This window comes from Diadema antillarum, unplaced genomic scaffold, assembly GCF_040938485.1.
Source record: "Diadema antillarum isolate AM-2024a unplaced genomic scaffold, OU_Dant_1.0 scf00000107, whole genome shotgun sequence".
Classification (NCBI taxonomy): Eukaryota; Metazoa; Echinodermata; class Echinoidea; order Diadematoida; family Diadematidae; genus Diadema; species Diadema antillarum.
In genome coordinates, this window is record NW_027270996.1 from 2796390 (window position 1) to 2815810 (window position 19421).

The 19421-nt window shown below is 39.4% G+C and overlaps 1 protein-coding gene across 1 annotated transcript in view; it reads left to right on the forward strand.

Annotated features, from left to right (window-relative positions):
- The first annotated feature begins 8538 nt into the window (after positions 1–8538).
- Positions 8539–19421, forward strand: part of LOC139719238 (FAS-associated factor 1-like) — a 41761-nt gene continuing 30878 nt past the window's right edge. The window contains exons 1-3 of the mRNA XM_071630667.1: positions 8539–8577; positions 14758–14939; positions 15954–16117. Of these exons, the coding sequence (XP_071486768.1) occupies positions 8539–8577; positions 14758–14939; positions 15954–16117 (385 nt within the window). The remainder of the gene's footprint in view (positions 8578–14757; positions 14940–15953; positions 16118–19421) is intronic.

The window sequence follows — 19421 nt, forward strand, 5'->3', positions numbered from 1 at the left end:
GATTGTTGTAAAGCATGTCATGAGTCTGATTTTTCCAAGTTTAACACTTCGATGATTTTGTGTGTGAACAATAGACAGAACTTGGACAAAAGAGATTCCCGACATCCTCTACAAAATTCCTCATTTCTCTTTGACCACTGAAGCAAATCGAATGGGGTTTTCTGTAAGATGTGGGCAATGAGTTATAGTTTCATACGCTGAATTTGTATTTAGATTGATGCAACATTTTTAAAAGATATCATTGCATAGGGCCCCGTTGTAATTTTTTTTTTTTGGGGGGGGGGGACATACTGTATTTGGCACCTTAGACGCGAGGAGACACTATAATTCTCATATACCTAGAAAACAGTAAAAAATGTACTCAATTTTGCATATAATGTATACAATACTATGCTATAAAACACATACTTAAAATGAATACCAGCATCTTTACAAGACGTTGACAGAATGTGACATTTCATCTCTTCACTAATGATAATGAGACATTATTTTCTTAGTGATTCTTAATACGCAGGTGAGGTGCATGGGGGTATGTGGTATTGTAGTTCTGATAAAGCGTGTTTATGTATTTACACGTTAAACTTTAACTTGTCCTTCGTTTCTTTTGTGCAAGTGTACAAACATTGAAATTGCATAAACAATCAAAAACATGCATGGCTTAGTATACGTTGACATGCGCACAGGGCATGAAGAAAGACACTGTCTTGTCGAACCGTGCATGCCTGCTTTTCACCCAAAAATAACTAGACCTCTTACTTGCCTTTTCACTGCGATACATGTTGATGTGATGATATGTGCTGCCGTTTTTTCTTTTTAAAAAAAAAATTCTTTATATCAGTCCAACTTCGGAGCTTCATATTCGCTCCAGCTCTTTCACGTATAGACTTACGATGGATAAATTCTAAAAGCGCTAAATTGAATGTTTATCATTATTGAAATATCTATAGTAATGGCGTAGGCCATCGTGATGGAGATGAAATAGCAAACGATTGCTAAAACAATGATGTCGGTTGCATTGCTGAAGAGGACTTGAAATCTAACGATTTTGTTGTTCTTATGATGTTAGAATTTATCTACGTGGCCAATTTGACAACTGTTTCTTCCCACGCACTGTCGAGGCTATCATTTTGTGGTGATGTCACCAAACTCTGTGATTTTTGACATAATAGTGAAAGGGGGTGCTTTGCTACTCTTATCGGGTTATGGAAATGTATGGTGGCCAGTGAGTATTTCGTGATTTGGAAACAGCAACGTGGCTACTAGATGGCATCCCACCCAAGCAATGCCTAATATCTTGAGGATGCGGTAGCATGTTTATCGTTACATAACTGTGTTGCGATTTACATGTACTGCGACGTGGCCAATTTGCAGATTTTGTTTATTTATCCCTCGCATTCAGGTCTGAATCACTGGCGTACACTCATAATCCATCTTGTCTTTTTCGTCACGGTAAACGAGACTCTGCTGCGAATATAACCGACCAGCATCAAAAGTGTATAGAAAAAAAAAATCCTGTGAAAACTCATTTAAATATCTTGCGGTTTTTGTCAACAATGTATTCATTGCACAGAGCGATCTAGCCAGGAGCGCTTTTCTCGCGTTTATACTCTTTTGTTGATATTCCACATTTAGAAGGAACTAACATTCTGGAATGTATCTATGACTATTGTGAAACATTATTACTGCAGTAGATCTTAATAATAATGTTCTTTTATTGTTGCAGTAAATCATCACCTCAATTCACACCCCGTCGCCAAAGGCAGTATCCAAGAAAAGTTGTACAAAATGTCGACAAAGTGGAATAGAATTATTTTCTTTCCCACATGTTTTCATCAATAACACTTATTGTTACTTACCCCAAACTGTTATGCTCCATTATTTGTATCTGTAAACTATTTTGTATTTGCTTGAGAATTATTTTGTTAATATTTTTGTTTCGGAGTTTGTTTTGCGCTGCTCTGTCTTCGCAATATCCTGCGGGTTAAATATTTTCTTATAAAAGTAGTTAATTTGTTGCGTTCTTTTAAAGGCCATGAATGACAGCACATTCTATAATTGCTCATTAGACTGTACTCGCTAATTACAAGTTTGCTATTAGAATGCCATTTATTTTCCACCCCTACCACACCGTGTGATGGTCTAGTCTCTTAGTTCCTCTTATATTGTTTTTGTTTGTTTGTTTTTGTTTTAAGATTAATCGTGCCAAGGAAATTAAGAGGATTAGACAAGAGTCCGGTCGCGTACTGATTCACAGTACGCGACCTCGTCATCATTTCGTCTCCATTCCTCCATACTATCAACTGAACTTGTGTCACGTGTTTGTTGAAAAAAAAAAACACCTTCAAAAGGAAGTAACTTCCCTTTAATGTGCGTATAATAGCTTCCTGAAGGGGAGTCTCCCACAGAATAATTGCATCGTCAGTTATTAATTTAACCCGTTCAGAACCACCGTTTTTAGTCAATGTTGTGGAGGACAAGCTATTGCAGCTGAACATTATCATGGGCTATCCAGCCATCTTCTCAGATGGGAATGAAACAAACAAACAAACTGTATTGTACAGTGATATACATATGGAGCCTTGATAGTGATAAGTAAACAACACAGGGTCACGCGCACATGAACTCGTTCGATCCATAATGGGATTGTGATGTGAGCACATGACTATATATACATACACACGATCATTAGTTTTACGTATACTGCATACGATGTACTTAGCGTATATCACGTGGAGGAAATGGCTTGAAATATGTCTAAAAACAGCATGGTATCAGGCCTACGTATTACAGAGTTCCATCTCTAAAGGAGGGTGGAGAAATAACGTACCTTCGGAACAGGGGAGCATTTAGCGATTTTTTTTAATCGCTTCATTTTTTTAAAACAAAACATAAATGGTTGCATTGAGCTGAACTAGCTGATATTACCAGATTTGATTTTTTTTTTAATATAATGAAATAATCACGAAAGATGGTCAAGAACACAGCAAACAATGGTGACGTCATCAAAAGAAATAGTGTATGGATTTTTAAATGCAGAACAGGACAGAGCTGAAATAGATTCGTTACCCTAACACAAAAATTGGGTTTTAATAAACTTATACCTGTGTGTTGTGTTTAACTCTCTAACTTCACCTCTATATTGCAATATCACAATATTTTCAGATTGACATTTCTTTAATTCAGTAAATTTTTTTTAATGGTATAGATGCATGCTTCGTCGGAAATGGACTGTTGTAATATAAATATGGAACTTTAGTATTAACATGTTGTAATACGCATACGTTTGAAACATATAGATATATATTTTACTCACTTAACAAAGATGATCATTGTATACCAATAGAGTTTACTCTCAGTTGTGTGTGTGTGTGTGTGATAGAGTGTGTGTGTGTCGTTGTTGTGGTTTTTTTTTCTCTCACAGCATCACGCACGGCCTACTCCACGAGTTTCCTCACCGGATGTATGTGAAGATACTAGTATCCGCAAGGGTCTAAGTGAAGTCAGATTTAGGTCAATAGCTGATTGGGCAGAAAACTATCTATTGATAGAGCCTGCTATTGAGATCGTTAGCATTACCACTACTTTTATCTCATTCGGCAAAAATGTGTAGGGCCTAAGCATGATTCATAATATATAGCAACAACAACAAAATCGTCAAAAACAACTTCAGAATCCTTATACGTTCCAACGCATCTTGCCTGCTGGAAAAGGAAAAAGTTTTACAGAAACCCTCTTGGTCAAAGGTCTTCAGGTTCCTTATATCGTATAATACCATGAAACATCCAGTTGGAGCATATTTTAGGGTATATTTCTTAAGCAAGCAACTTGAAGAGAAAGGAAAGCAAGAAAGCTGTTAAAGGGTATGTAAAGAAATATATATGTGGGGCTGGGAATAATGCACTTTGAACCTATTTACATCAGTATACTATAGAATTATACCATGGACCAGATCATTATGGCATTAACCCACCGGATGTTCTATTCGTCCTTAATCGTGTCAAGAAATCAATACAGGTGGATTCATGATACAGTGTGTATGGTATATGTTTACCATGATAATGGCTACCGTAGGTCTACCAGTTGAATAAAGAATGGTCGATATGTAAATATCTTGCGGAGGGGGGGGGTGGGGGGGGGGGACAAAAATAAAAAATTAACGCAAAAAACCCCCAACCAACCCAATACTTTCTATGGTCCCACCAGTGATTCTTCGGGGAAGGGGGGGAAGGGAGGGGGAGGGGAAGGGGGCATTGACCTTTGACCTGTCAACTACGAGTACTACATCCCCCCCCCCACACACACACACACACTAAAAAGCAAACAAAAACAAAAGCAAAAAACGTTCCACCTCCCCATATAGCATGTCTTGGAACGACTTAGTAAATTGATAAAAGTGTATAAATTATATAATAAAGTAAGTTGTCATTTTCTTTTTTCTCTTTATTTCAATTAAACAAAAATATACATTTCAATTCCACAAGACAATCTGATAAAATTTTTATGTTTATGTAAATGTATGACACGAACAATAAATGTACAATGATAATACAGGAACCAATGAATTAACTCAAAATCAAATCAAAATCAAATTATCCCAAGATAGTGGCAAGCAAACGAGAAAATGCGGCTTATATCTTCTTTGGGGAAAAAAAAGAATTTTACCGTGACAAACCGGAAGGTCATTGTGCAAACGTAATAAAAGGAAGTTCAAGTTCAAGCGCTGTTTATATGAAGTTTTATAAAAAATCTTTGTATGGGAACACGCATCCTCCGTCATTCCTCTTGTTCAACTACTTGTACGCCGGTTTCCCGGGGTTCAACGCTGTGTGAGAACATTGTATACTCTGTCGATGATGGTATAACCATGCCCCTTTTGTTTAAGCCCCATTTACACTTTCACGGATTGCTTCGCATGACCACGGATCGTCATCCGTGGCGTTCCGGCATGCAAAATATCGATTTGCCTCTCAATGCCAATGTGAATACGATCCCAACTGGGTTCTGGGGTGTCTACTCGGACAAGTACGGAGGCTACAAGGACAAGTACGGTGCCCACACGGACTTGTGCAGACAAGGAATAACGCGGGCCACAGCGGAAATGATGCGCATTACGGGGCTACGTGACGGATATCAAGGAAGAGCACGGATGCAACTGGGTCTACACGGATATCCCAAAAATGTTGACAGATGATATTTGCGTAAAATACTTTTGATACTTTATCAGCATTCCTGCAGGCTGCAGAGCTATATAACAAGCACACCAGAAAATCTGCAGCAGCCTAGATATACGCCTCGTGCTTGTCGACATCATGAAGGCAAATCTTTGTTGCAAACTCTTATTTTTGCGGGAACATCATGACATAAACAAACCAAACCAAAACAAAACAAAACAAATCAAGACACACACACAAAAAAAAAAACAGTGAGGAGAAGGCAGTGAAGTCAGCTAGTGGACCACTTGAAACTTCTCAGGCAACCACTAGAATCTATACGGACAGTATGATCAAGGAGGTTTAAGAGAATGGAGTCATAACTGTCTTATTTCCTTTGCTAGATAGATGTTCGATGCCGCCGCTCAAAAATATTTGAAGCATGTGCCAAACAGGATCTGCCACGCAGATAGGAAGACAATATGACTCGTGTCTCATTGCATAATCACCAGCCACTTTCTAAGGAAGATTATGTCTTTGTGATGGTAATCACTTTCCGCTATCCCTTCTTATAAAAGGTAGGTGGTATAGACACGAGGATGTGCGAATAGAAATTGCGCAAAAAATGCTGAAATAAAGATGAAAGTTACTCGACTGGGCATACCCGGGCACTAATCTGATATATCTATTAATAAAGAATTGTATTTGAAGATTATTCCATGTTAGTTTTATTTGTCTGAATAAAGCGGAAAAGTGATAAAACCGGCCTACCAGGATGGTACAGTTTTAAACATTTTCACATGATACAGCTCTGATTTACACTTTTGCACAAATTTCTGCACGGGATTGACTTTTGTTTTACATGCTTTATCATTTAGTGAAATTTCATTTCATTTCATAAATAAATAAGCAAAATATGGCCAATATTATGTTAACGTTCAAAATGAATTTTCAGATTGCTCAGCAAGACGGCGGCTTCGAACATCGATCATCAAAGGCACAAACGCATCAATTGAAATCTGACAACTGTTTATATAATTACAGCCAGTTGGAACTTTAACTCTTAAACCTCCTTGGTATGAGGGATTGATGGCTGCCGTGTATGAAGACTGGGAATGTGTGAGCGCATTTCATTGACATTATGACCTCATCTATTGGCAAAATACAAGAATTTTTCATCTCGGTTGGAGCCGATCCAATGCTCATATAACGGACGTCCGGATGTCTTCACGATTGCCAGGGTAGACGGTGCCAACACTATCAGGAAGAGTTCGTATTGATTTTCATCCGTGATGGCCGAGATGAAAAATGAAGCAAGCTTATATTTTTTTTTCCGCGGACATGACGGGTGATCAAGGATAATGCCGAATGACTCCACGGAGTCAATACGGTCGTGCCGGAAACAGTGGTTTAACAGTTAAGCCTACTGATGATCCCGGATCGACGATCCGAGGTCATCCGTGATGAAATCATTGAAAGCAGGGAGGTGGCCTGCTGAAAGTGCGTAAAAAGGGCTTTACTGTAGGTTTATAGGCCTACGCCGTATATTCGGATTCTTAACTTCTAGGTTCCTACACTTTGAATCAATTTCTGATCGACAACTCTTCACAGTGGATTCAGCCATATGATTATTCTTTCAAGTACATACTCTCTAAAAAAATCGAGTGAAAATATTCACTCTTAAAAAAGTGAATACAAAAAAGAGTGAATTCAGAGTGAAATTGGAGTGAATTTTGAGTGAAAATGTTCATTTTCACTCATTTTGGAGTGACCTCAGGGATCACTCGAAGATTTTGGAGTGATCCTAGGCCTAAGTACAACATTGGCTGGATCTAGTTTCATACTGAATGTAGTTCTACAATAGATCCAGAGTCAGAGCAGAAAAATCAGTTTTATGCACCTTTTTCCTTTTGCTGATAATGATTGATATATCACAATTTACACATGTATATCTTTTTTTTTTATTCATAAGCGCCCATTGCTTACACATATTGAGCTCGATGCCTAACGTTACTGCATTAAATTAGAAACCTGCACACTTTTGACGATAAAACTCTCTGATAGTATTCAATCTTACATAGGAGGGGAATAATACAGCCTACACAAAAGTGAAGAAAATGTATTTTCCGTGGATCCTTTTTAGCCCCCTATAGCATATTTCTAGGCCTAGACCTGGTCTATATGAGACTCATGAACGCTTGTCAATATACCTCAAGAGTGAACGCAAAAGAAAAGAAAAGAAAAAAGAGAGAGAAAACATGGGCGGATCCAGGAATTCTGTAAAGGGAGGGGGTGCGTAACTATTATTTTTTGTGTCACTTCCGGGTTTCATTTCTTTTTATTTCTTTTGTTTTTAGCGATAAATAAAAGGGGGCGTGCGCCTCTTGCGCCCCCCTCTGGATCCGCCACTGGAAAAGAATGAGGGGTGATTGGATAGCTCCCTCCCTCATACCAGATATCCAGGGAGGTTGGAAAAGAGGTCTCTTCCACCTCCCTGATAAAACGAATTAACTTCCAAGGCCAAGGCGTTAAATACGTGCAGAACTACAGTAGCTGCTGAAACGTCTAACCGTTAGGTGCGCTCATAATTCTGATAATTCTTAGCAAATTATGGAACAAGAAAGCATTTCATACCTTTTCCCAGTGCCTCCTCAGTCCAGCTGTTCTCCAATCAAGGAGCTTCTTGCTCCAAGCATCGGCAATCCCCAGGCAAGATCTTAAAAGTCCGTTTTAAATGTCCGTTTAAATGGCCAAGTTCGCTTGCGGAAATAATATGCAGGCACATCGAAGTGTTTATTTGTGATCGAAGAGCGCACATATCAAAATAATGTGGAAATATATCACGAACTTCCCCGGGCAGCGGGGTACATGTCGTAACTTGTCGGGTGATGCTCAACACAGCGGATCATACCGAACATTGCCTAGGGTTCATATATGCGTCTACTGATAGCGCTCCTGCGATGACGCATTCATTTAAAGACCTCGTTACTGTATACTGAGTATTGTTGTTGTTGATGTGTTTGAGAGCGAGACGCAAGGTTAGGCCATTGACGAGTGGGCGGGTTCGGTTCTTTGTTACTGTGTCGTGACTAAACTGAAGATACTTCCACGTTTCTAAAAACAGGTAGGAAAGCATCACAGAATGACAGCTTTCAAGTTGGACCTCTCTTTTAAGCACAAATTGCTATTTGAGGCATTTTAGTATAAGCGCAGCTTAAATACACGCTCTTGATTACTGGTACTGTTTTCTAATTATTTCTCCTTACGGCGAAATTTCGCAATATCGCGACGCTTGACTGCGCGCTGCGAAACAAGTCAGGACGGAGTCAGCTGAGTGGGCTGCCTTCCGAGCCCACAGCGCATGCTCACAATTACGACATCAACAACAATGGCGGCGAACAGAGATGAAATCCTGGCAAATTTTCAGGTAACATGCTCACGTCTAGACAAGCCCAGGCGATGATATTCACTTTGTTTCACATGTACTCGTGTCCATGGTGGCTTTCGTAATGTTTGTATCGACGCTGATTATCGTAAAGTGTATTTTGTTCCATTTTTGCGTAGGTTGTGATGCGCTCTGCCTATGTCGCTGGCAAAAGCGTGTTTCCCTATAGGTTCACACGGTAAACGTACTGTACTACGCATAGGGCCATAGGGCCTACACTAATGCCGGTCGGTTTACATTCCATGATCAGTTATGCTTGATGACTGGCGATTCCGACAGCGAATTACTGGGGCCCTAGGGGTCTACTATGCTATGCCAGAGTTCCTTTTGAGACAGCCACCCAAAAGTGAGTGCGTGCATCCGTGCGTATCGCAAGCAAAGGTTGTTGAAGGCTAGGTAGAGTTGTATCACATAGATCTGCACTGATTAATTATAACTAAAGTTTAAGATTACTTAGTAACAGTTAGGCCTATTAGTATTATAGATACGTGTGATTGGGGTGGCTGTCCCAAAAGGAAGTCTTTCTGTCTAACGTTACTATTATTACTGATAACTTTGCAACACAAACAAAAAGGCTGCTGTTGATATTAAAGCCATAAAGGGTGTGTAAATTTAACTACAGTTCTGGTTGAGGTGACGGATTTAGACCTAACATTAGCTTTTAACATTTTGCGAGATAAGTTTATTCAGAACCACTCTGAGAATACAGTGAGATGTCAGAGAGCATGCAATTCTAAGGCTAAGGGGTATCAAAAGTTTATTTGATGAAAATCGGTTTTGAAATGGCTGAGAATCCATCCAAACTCCCAAATTTCACCGTCAAAAGTGCAGAATCGGCGCAACTTTCCCGAAACGAGCGCAGAGTAAGCCCAGTTTTAAAGGACAAGTTCACCTTCATAAACATAAGGATTGAGAGAATGTAGCAATATTAGTAGAACACATCATTGAAAGTTTGAGGAAAATCAGACAATCCGTTCAAAAGTTATGAATTTTTGAATTTTTTTTTGCAGTACCCGCTGGATGAGAAGACTACTGCAGTGTATGAATATTACTTAGATGTCACATGCGTACAACAATATAAGGAAAATATAAAGAGAATTTCACAAAATTCCATCTTTTGAAAAAAGTACACATTCCCCTGACTCGTTACCGATAAATGTTATGGGTAATATTATTCCCCCTGCCTTTAGAAAGAGGCAAGTCAATTGCTCTTTTATTATGCGAAAAAAGTGAAAATATGTTGAATTTTCTTTTATATTTTCTTTATACTGTTGTACGCATATGACTCACAAGCTGCTGTAGTCTCCTCATCCAGCGGTTCCAACACAAAAATTTAAAAAATTCATAACTTCTGCACCAACTGTCCAATTTTCCTCAAACTTTCACTGATGTGTTCTACTAATATTGTTGCATTTTCTCAATCCTTATGTTTATGAAGGTGAACTTGTCCTTTAAGTGTATGGGTCGCCAAAAGAGCACTAAAAATGTAGAAATATGCCATTCTCTTGCGGGATTTTTTGCTTATGGCAAGCTCGGAGTGTGATGGTATCCTCAAAAATGCAAAAGAAAAACAAAATTTCCGTATGTGCCGATGCAGTGACTCGATGTACATGGGTTGAATGCAAGTGCTGATTCCCCAGTATTCAGTCAGCAACGGGCGCTGCACTGTCACCAACAAAGTAGTGCGCAGCATATTTTTCAGCTGCTTGAACACGCATTGACTTTGAACGTGCTTATCGCGTGACCGAATACTGGTCGCGGTGACCGTCTTCTGGGGGATTTTCAAGGTGATATATTTTGGGATTTATTCTGTGAGATATTGAACAAAATGAGAATTGAGATTAAAGAAATTTGATATATTTCTCATACATTCCTGTATGTATGTATTATTTTAGTTTCTTTAAAAATATAGCAGTGAAGCTTGAATGACCGAATACTGGGGGTTTTACCCTATTAACTATTATCGCATAACTTGCGGAGTTTGATTTATCTGTTGCATGCTGAGCTGTGCCAGACAACCAAGGAGGTTCAAGATATGGAGTAACAACAGTGTTAATCCCTTTGATCCCATGTTTGATGCCGCCGCTAAGAAATTTTTGAAGTAAGTGCTGAACCGGAGCAGCCTCACAGATAGGAAGACAATTGATTCATGTGGCATTGCGTCATAGATTCGTCACTCTTAATGGAAGATATGTCTTAATGATGGTAATTACTTATCGCTGTCCCATCTTACAAAACACGAGTGGTACATAAAGGTACAGACACAGGGATGTGCGAATAAAAATTCCACAAAAATTGATGAAATAAGAATTCATTCAAATTACCCGACTTTACATGTTTTTACATTAATCTAACGTAGGGTAAGGGTACCGGTATTCGGTCAGCTACTGGTATTCGGTCACTTATACTTGTCACCAGCCAGTAAGTTCAACTGTCACAACACATGCAAATCACATCAATTGACATACTTGCACACTCATTCACAACAGGAAACTCCCTTAGCCCCCTTCAAAAATCCATCCAAAATCCCAAATTTTACCGTCAAAAGTGCAGAATCGGCGCTACTTTCCAAAAGCGTGCGGGATTGAGCCCAGTTTTAAGAGTACGGGTCGCTGAAAAAGCACTAAAAATCGAGAAATATGCCATTCTCTCGCGGGAATTTTTTGCTTATTGCAAGCTTGGAGTGTGATGGTAACCTCAAAAACGCAAAAGAAAAACAAAATTTCCGTACATGCCGATACAGTGTCTCAATGTACAAGGGTTGAATGCAAGTGCTGATTCCCCAGTATTCGGTCACCTGCGGGCGCCGCAACGTCGCCGATGAAATTTTGCACCAACAAGGTAGCGCACGGCGCATTTTTCAGCTGCCTTGAACACGCATTGACTTTGAATGCGCATATCGCGTGACCGAATACTGGTCGCCTGTGACCGTATTCTGGGGAATTTTCAAGGTGATATACAAATTTGGGATTTTTTGAAATTCTGTGTGATATTTGACAAATTGAAAATTGAGATTAAAGAAATTTGATATATTCCACATAGACTGCTGTAGGTATGATGTATGTATATATTATTTTAGTTTGAAAAATATTGCAAAAAAGCTTAAGTGACTAAATTCTGGGGGTGTTACCCTACAACTTAATAAAGAACTACACTTGAAGATTGTACCATATCAGTTTCATTTGTTGGAAGTGATCGGAAAGATGATAAAATTGACTATCCAGTAAGGGTATAGTTCAAAATGTTTTCACAACGTACGGCTCAGATTTACACTTTTTGACATAATCCTGGACAGGAGTTACTTTCTTTTTCATAGTATGCCCTATCATTAGCTGAAATTTAATTTCCCTTAATACAAAAACAAGCAAAGTATAGCCGACATTATGTTAGCGTTTCAAATGAATCATCTCTTTGCTCGGAAAGACGGTGGCATTGAACCCCGATCATCAAAGTCACAAATGCACCGGTCTGTGGAATTCCTTTGTTAAAACTGACAGCTGTTTGAATGTTTACAGCCCATTGGAACTTCATTTCTCAAACCTCCTTGAGACAACCAAGCATACCGGTACGGTGTAGCCTTAATGGTCCATGGCCATGGAGTATGGATAGCCTGTGGAGCTATTCTTCTCCACTACCCAGTCCAAAGAGAATATTAAATCGAACTTAAAATGCATGATTTACTAAAAATTATGGTATGATGTGTGTGTTTTCAATGTTGCTCAACTTTATAATGAAAATGAAGACTTTGGGACTTTTTTTTTCATAATGTAGCACTCATCATATAGCCATTGATAATTGCGAGAAGCTAAAATGAATAACAAAGGAATTATTCTGTGGACATTAATGATAAATTGAAGTGGGTGGTGATTAGGGTGATAAAATTGAACAGGGAAACCGGTGGCATCCGAGCTGATGCATGGGAGTGGGCGTATCCATCAAGTCAGTGATTCATTGAGATTCTCAAACCTTCACTTCCTTAATATTCCTGGTTTGTTTTTGGTTGAGGTGTTGACTAGCATATTACTTGAGAGAATTAGTTTCTCTGTGCCGCTGCTGTTGATTTGTCTGGACATGTTATGCATCATCTGTGGTCAAAAGTCTTATCTCTGGGGAGAGGGCCCCACCTCCGTGGTATCTCCATGTAAAATTCAAGAAAGGAAAGTGAAAGCATACGGGTGAAAGCGTGCAGTGGTATAAGAGTAGTGTTTAATGAATGTCTCAACGAGTTGTCAGGGCACTAGGGTAAAAAGACTGCATGTTAGGTGCAATGTAATAGACGAATGATCCAAATAAGTCGTAATGTACTTGATACCGTTTAGCCCTTTCAGTGTAATGGGCAACTTTTGCTACATGCATTGTCAATGGCTGATTGACAAATTGCCCTTCATCGTTGTAAATGAACCTTGGCTATTTTGTGTATTCAGTACCCTGTTCAATGGTAAATCAAATCATGTACTTACATTACTGAGATGGGACTCAAACCCACACCCACCTGATTACTCGACAGGTGTCATATCGACTAGACTATCCAGCTACCATGTGATTCCCAGTGATGGTTTTGATCTTGTATAGCAGCCGGTAATGTGTAAATTTATTCAAATTAATGACCCTTGCATCGTACAATTGGATGCAAGAGTCGTTGATTTAAATGGCATTGGCTTTTTTTTTTGAGGTTGAGGGCTGAAAGGTTTCGTGCAGGCACCAGTATATTTAAAGGAGCGGATCATCAAAATGTAATCCACTTTGTGTTCACATTGATGATAGAAGGTATTAGGCACTTGCTCTAAAGGAATACCAAGGAATCTGGGATGATACAGCACCTTATAATTTCCATGGGGCTTTTGGTTTTTTGTGCTATTTTGGGGGGTCCTTTTACTGAATTGTGAAAGATATAAAAGGAGGAGTTTTGAGGGTTTTTATGGAGTTCATTTGTTAAGAATTATGGCTCTGAAAATTAATGCCAGAGAACAGGTTAAAGAGATGACTGTGGTAATTGGCAGTGGATTAGACCTGGTTTGATGTGCTTGACAGTGCAGGGGTTCGTAGCACTCCGCCCTTTGGTTGTGCATCTGTAAGCACTTTTGCATACATGTATTACTACATTTAGGCTATGTATGTTGCTCTTAAAGGGGCTGTACAGTACTGGTTGAGGTGGGGATTCATGTTTTTTACATTCCTTAGTGAGATCTTATGAAGTATGAAAGAGCATGTAATTTTAAGAAGGATTCAACGTTAATTGGATGAAAATAGGTTTTCAAATGGCCGGGATATCCAAAAAAAGTGATAATAATAAAAGACTACAGGCTAGACCACAACTTTATTAGGATCTCTTTGTTTCACCTTGTTTTTGGATATCTTTTTGGATATCTCGGCCACTTCAAAACCGGTTTTCATCAAATTAACTTTTGATACCCCTTAGAATTGCTTGCTCTTTGACATCTCATAGAGTGATTTCTGAATATCTCACAGAACGTTAAAAGCTAAATCCTCACCTTGACCAGAACTGTACACACCCTTTAATGTAAAGGCAGCAGAAGCCAGTTTTTTTTTTGTTGTTTTTTTTTTGTCCTTTTACTGAACTGTGAAAGAGGATTTTGATGGAGTTCATTTGTGAAAATTGTGGCTCTTAAACTGCATGCCTCAGCCTGAGAGCAAGTTAACAAGATAGCTGTGGTAATTGACAGTGGATTAAACTTGGTTTGAGGTGCTTGACAGTGCAGGGTTTCATAGCACTCCGCCCTTCGGTTTTGCATCTGTAAGCACTTTTGCATCTTACTACATTTAGGCTATGTAGCACTTAATGTGAAGGCAGCAGAAAAAATCACAACTTGACTTGCACGTGCACTAGTAATGAGAGAAGAAAAAAAAAAGAGACAAAACAGGCAACCAGCCAACATTCAGTTTCTATGTAATTGGTTGCCTTAGAGTAGCAAGTTTCTTGTGACATACATACATGTAGTGATTTGTAATTTATTTTTACTTTACCACATTTCTAAGCCTACATATATGATGTATGCTGTATGTACATTGTTTAGATGAATGAGGAGTGCTTAGCCAACCCCCAAGCACATGTCTCTTGTAACGTGATAGTTTTGTGACTTGTTGCATTATGGTTACAACTCTTTTCCTCCCCCCCCCCCCCCCAACGTGCCTTGTTTCCAGGCCTGCACTGGTATCGAGAACTTTGAGGAGTGCCTAGCCCACCTTGAGCAGAGCAACTGGAACTTAACAGAAGCCATCAACTCAGTGTTTGGGGCCCGGGAAAATGCGCAGGACCAAAGCCACGCCCAGAGTCATGTGACTTTCGAAGGACCCACCGCAGTGCCCCCAGAACACCTATCTGGGTGAGAGTGCAAGAGAACTTCTGTAGCATTTATTGTTTGCCAAACCTGTGAAAACAAGGACCTCTCTGCCCCCTTTAACATTCTTTATATTCTTTTCCCATCCAGTGAAATGAATTTTATCTGTGTTCAGCAGATGACCAATACTTGTAAAAATTGACACCCACAAATGCAAAAGCGACAAAATATTTGCAAGCTTCTATTTTCACCTTCATATAAACATGATGTTCCCAAAACTGTGCAGATTTTCTTCGATGTATTCTATGTTGATGGTGTTATCCAATGAGGAAGGAAAACAGGCATTCTCAATAAAACAGGAGGAGTGTTCTCATGTCATTCTACGGGCTTGGAAACGATGACATTGCACCTGCTCTGGTGCTGGTAGTCAAGCGAATCAATTGACCCTGAACTGCCAAGCAAGTCCCTCTTGAATCTGCAGGATCCTTCCTGAAAAACCAATAGGGTGCTGTCACATTCTGAGGTTTTCTTTTTGTTTGTTTTTTGTTTTTTTCAACATAAATTTAAAAGAAACAATCAAATTCATGAAGTGAGGTTACTTCATCAAACATTGGTTGATTTATAAGTATTGTTCCAAATATTGGGTAAAATGATGCCCTTGTGGTTTTCATTTTTAAAACTTTACTGGAAAAAAAAACTGACACCATAATATAGAGGACATCAACCTTTACAAAGTGACACCAGTAACTTAGAACCCCCCCCCCCCCAAATAAAGGGGGAAAAAAGAAAAATAGAATAAAGAAGTAATAATGCCTTCTGGTTCTCAGCTGACAATAAGTTTTCATGTTGTTACAACAGAATACCAAATTCTCTCTGACTGGATATTACTTTGGCCTCCTCAGATGTACTGTATGTGATGTCAAAATATCTCCGTGCTTGTTATTTCGGAAATCCCCAATTATGTATGACTGTTGGCAGCATTGAATGATCCACATGGTTTTGTGAGCACATTTGTTATTTGTGGGTTTTTTGCTTTGTTTGTTATTTGGTATCTTTCAGACCCAAAAAGGATGAAGACGACTCATCTGCACCCTCTGTCCCCATGGACCAGGCAGGTCCTTCTGTATCCCTCCCCCAGCCCACGATCCTGCGTCTTCTCCAGTTTAGCATCCATCACCGCGGCAGTGTCATACCACTGTCACTGACGGATGACCAGAAAGTTGGTGAGTTACCTCCTTCTAGGGGGCATTTCATGAAGCATTTTGGTCGGATATTTTTCTGACAAACTGTTACAAGCTACTGAAATCCTTGCATCTGATTGGCTGAGAGCAAATTTGTCTGACAACTTTGTCGGACAAAATGCTTCATGAAATGCCCCCCTGGCTTGAGTCCTATAATGGATTTGGGGCTCTCCCTTTCTTTCTACTATATATATATATTTCTCTGTTCCTGCCAGACAGCTTTGGTTAATTTTTCGTATAGTACTGTAAAAGTGGATATTTTCGCGCTCTGCGGGGTAAGAAGAGTTTCGCGTGTTTTTAATTCAGCGGAATCAAGTCATCAACTGCTGGAACATATGGCAAACAAAAATATTCGCGTGCTTTTATTTTCGCGCTAGTTCAGGTTGCATGAAATACGCGACAATTTCAACACCGCGAAAAATTTCCACTTTTACCGTATTCTGTTTACCTGTCCATCAGTGTACTGTAAAACCAGAAATCTTTGCAAGCCATTTTCATTTCACGAAATTTCGCAAGAAGCCAAGATTTGCAAAAGTTCTTTTCTACACTATGTGCATGGAATACGAGTTGCAATTTGCAAAAATTTCATGCATCAAATATGTCTTGCCTTTTACCGTATGTTAATTCCTTGTTGCCAGGATAACTGAGAGCAACTTCAAGTATCTGTATATCTTCTGCTGTATGCATGTCGATCAAGTAGGTAGATATGAATATCATATCATGCCATGATGAAGTTGAATAGAGTATTTGCCGTGTGGTAATACTTGATACTTCACAAGGACAAGATTAGATTTTGGTATTGTTACGACCAAAATCACTCTGAGAATGATCGCACAAAAGAAACAATCAACTGATGTTCAGGCGGTTTATTAACAGTGATATTGTGGGTACAGACTGGTAATCGGCGTCACATCAATACAACAATGATCAATAGAAACAGTTATAAATCGGTAGTGGAATCACTTACACGTATTAAATAATCCTTTGAAAGTGTCCAAATACGATGTTCGATGCACAGACGAATGATCCTTGACGCAACGATGAATGATTCCTCCGACGTAACTCCAGAGGCGCAGGTTACGATAGTCCACGGTATAGATCCGGGGTAAAATCCACAATATATGTCCACGGCGAAACGTGCAGAGTCCAAACGTGACGACCACGTCCAGTTGATGCGTTGAATGATGATTCACTTAATATTGTCCAGCTAGGAATCCAGCCCGTCACAGCTTTTCCGTAGCAATGTCCATTGACACAAAAATGGTGTCTATCCCCAATGAAGACAAATTAATTATCTGCAGGCAAAATGTCTCCCAGGCCAAGTATCTCCACAAACATAACAGGTCAGCAGGTAACACAGGACTGACTATAACAAGTCGCTTCAGAGCCAGAAGTGACGTAACTCTCAGAGCAGAGGTGTTGGGTACTCTGCCTACTGCAGAATTTCTCTGGCTTATATACTATCCATTCACCCCCTTCTAGCACATTCTATAACTCTCTCCAACCTACTAGCCAGTCCAAGTTCCAGGAAACCTGGATGACTCACTGCCTAACTATGTACAAAACATCATTACCAAAATTAACTACCAATCACATTGGGCTACAGGGACAGTGCCTCACTCAGCCAAATATGTTAGCACTTCCCAGAACATTCTGGAAATGGGTGAAATCATTCTAGATTGAGTGAGCTATAATGTTTTTCCTATTCCATGCATGTATTGTATAGCTACATTGTATACCACCTAGAAAATTCTCCACTGATCTGGTCAGCCTGTATGTACTATATCTATACCACATAGAATGTTCTCCATTAATCTGGTCAACCTGTGTACATACACATTAAAACAGCCAGGCATACAGTACATCATACATGTATGTGTACATAACTACTAGTGTGTACATTTGTGACACCATCCCCCATGGGAAAAAGAAAGCCTTGCTGTAGCAAGGGTTTCTTTTACCTTCACAATTTCTCATTGTTATTTACAACGAATGTGAGGTAAAGTCCAAGTCAAGCAACAATAATCACATACTATCACATGCCTTTTGGATAGCTGTATTAATTCCATGTTCTCTTTCCATGGATACCATTTATAATGATATTGCTTGGATTCACGGAGCTTATACAATCACGTCAAACTCAAATTGCATACATCAGTAATGGATAAACTGAACATTATGTGTGATTTGAGGTGAAAACTTTTCACCCTTAACTTCTACTGTGCTATCCACTACCTATGTCACACCAACTGACTTTCTGTCATAGCACATACAAGGTGAACCACTGAAAGCCAAGTTCAGTGGCCCGTACTATGTCAAAAAGAAACTCAATGATGTGAACTATGTGATCAGTACACCAGACAGAGGCGAAGAACAGAAAATGTGTCATGTCAACATGCTGAAAGAGTACCCAACACCTCTGCTCTGAGAGTTACGTCACTTCTGGCTCTGAAGCGACTTGTTATAGTCAGTCCTGTGTTACCTGCTGACCTGTTATGTTTGTGGAGATAAGGCCTGGGAGACATTTTGCCTGCAGATAATTAATTTGCCTTCATTGGAGATAGACTCCATGTTTTTTATGTCAACGGACATTGCTACGGCAAAGCTGTGACGGGCTGGATTCCTAGCTGGACAATATAAAGTGAATCATCATTCGACGCATCAACTGGACGTGGTCGTCACATCGTTTGGAATCTGCACGACCAAAATCACTCCGAGAATGATCGCACAAAAGAAACAATCAACTGATGTTCAGGCGGTTTATTAACAGTGATATTGTAGGTACAGACTGGTAATCGGTTTCACATCAGTACAATAATGATCAATAGAAACAAATATAAGTCAGTAATGGAATCACTTACGTACGCATTACACGCAATATCCCTGGAAAAGCAATGATATTGCTTGGATTCTCGGAACTTATACAATCATATCAAACTGTTTTGCACACATTTATGAATATGCTAAACACATAGACTGGAAACTATATGCGGTGAAAACTTTTCACCTTTGATACTCTCTTCATGTTACACTCTTGACAGAGCGTCGGCAATTACATTGTTTTTGCCTGCCACATGTTTGATTTTGAGTGCATATGGCTGCGTCATCATGCTCCATCTGAACAACCTGTTGTTCTTCATTTTGAACCGGTCTAAAAAAACCAAGGGGTTGTGGTCAGTATAGACCGTGATCTCCCCTTTGCTATTTGTCAAGTACACTTCGTATTGCTGGAGGGCAAGGATGAGACTCAGAGCCTCCTTCTCAATTGTGGAGTACTTCTTCTGGT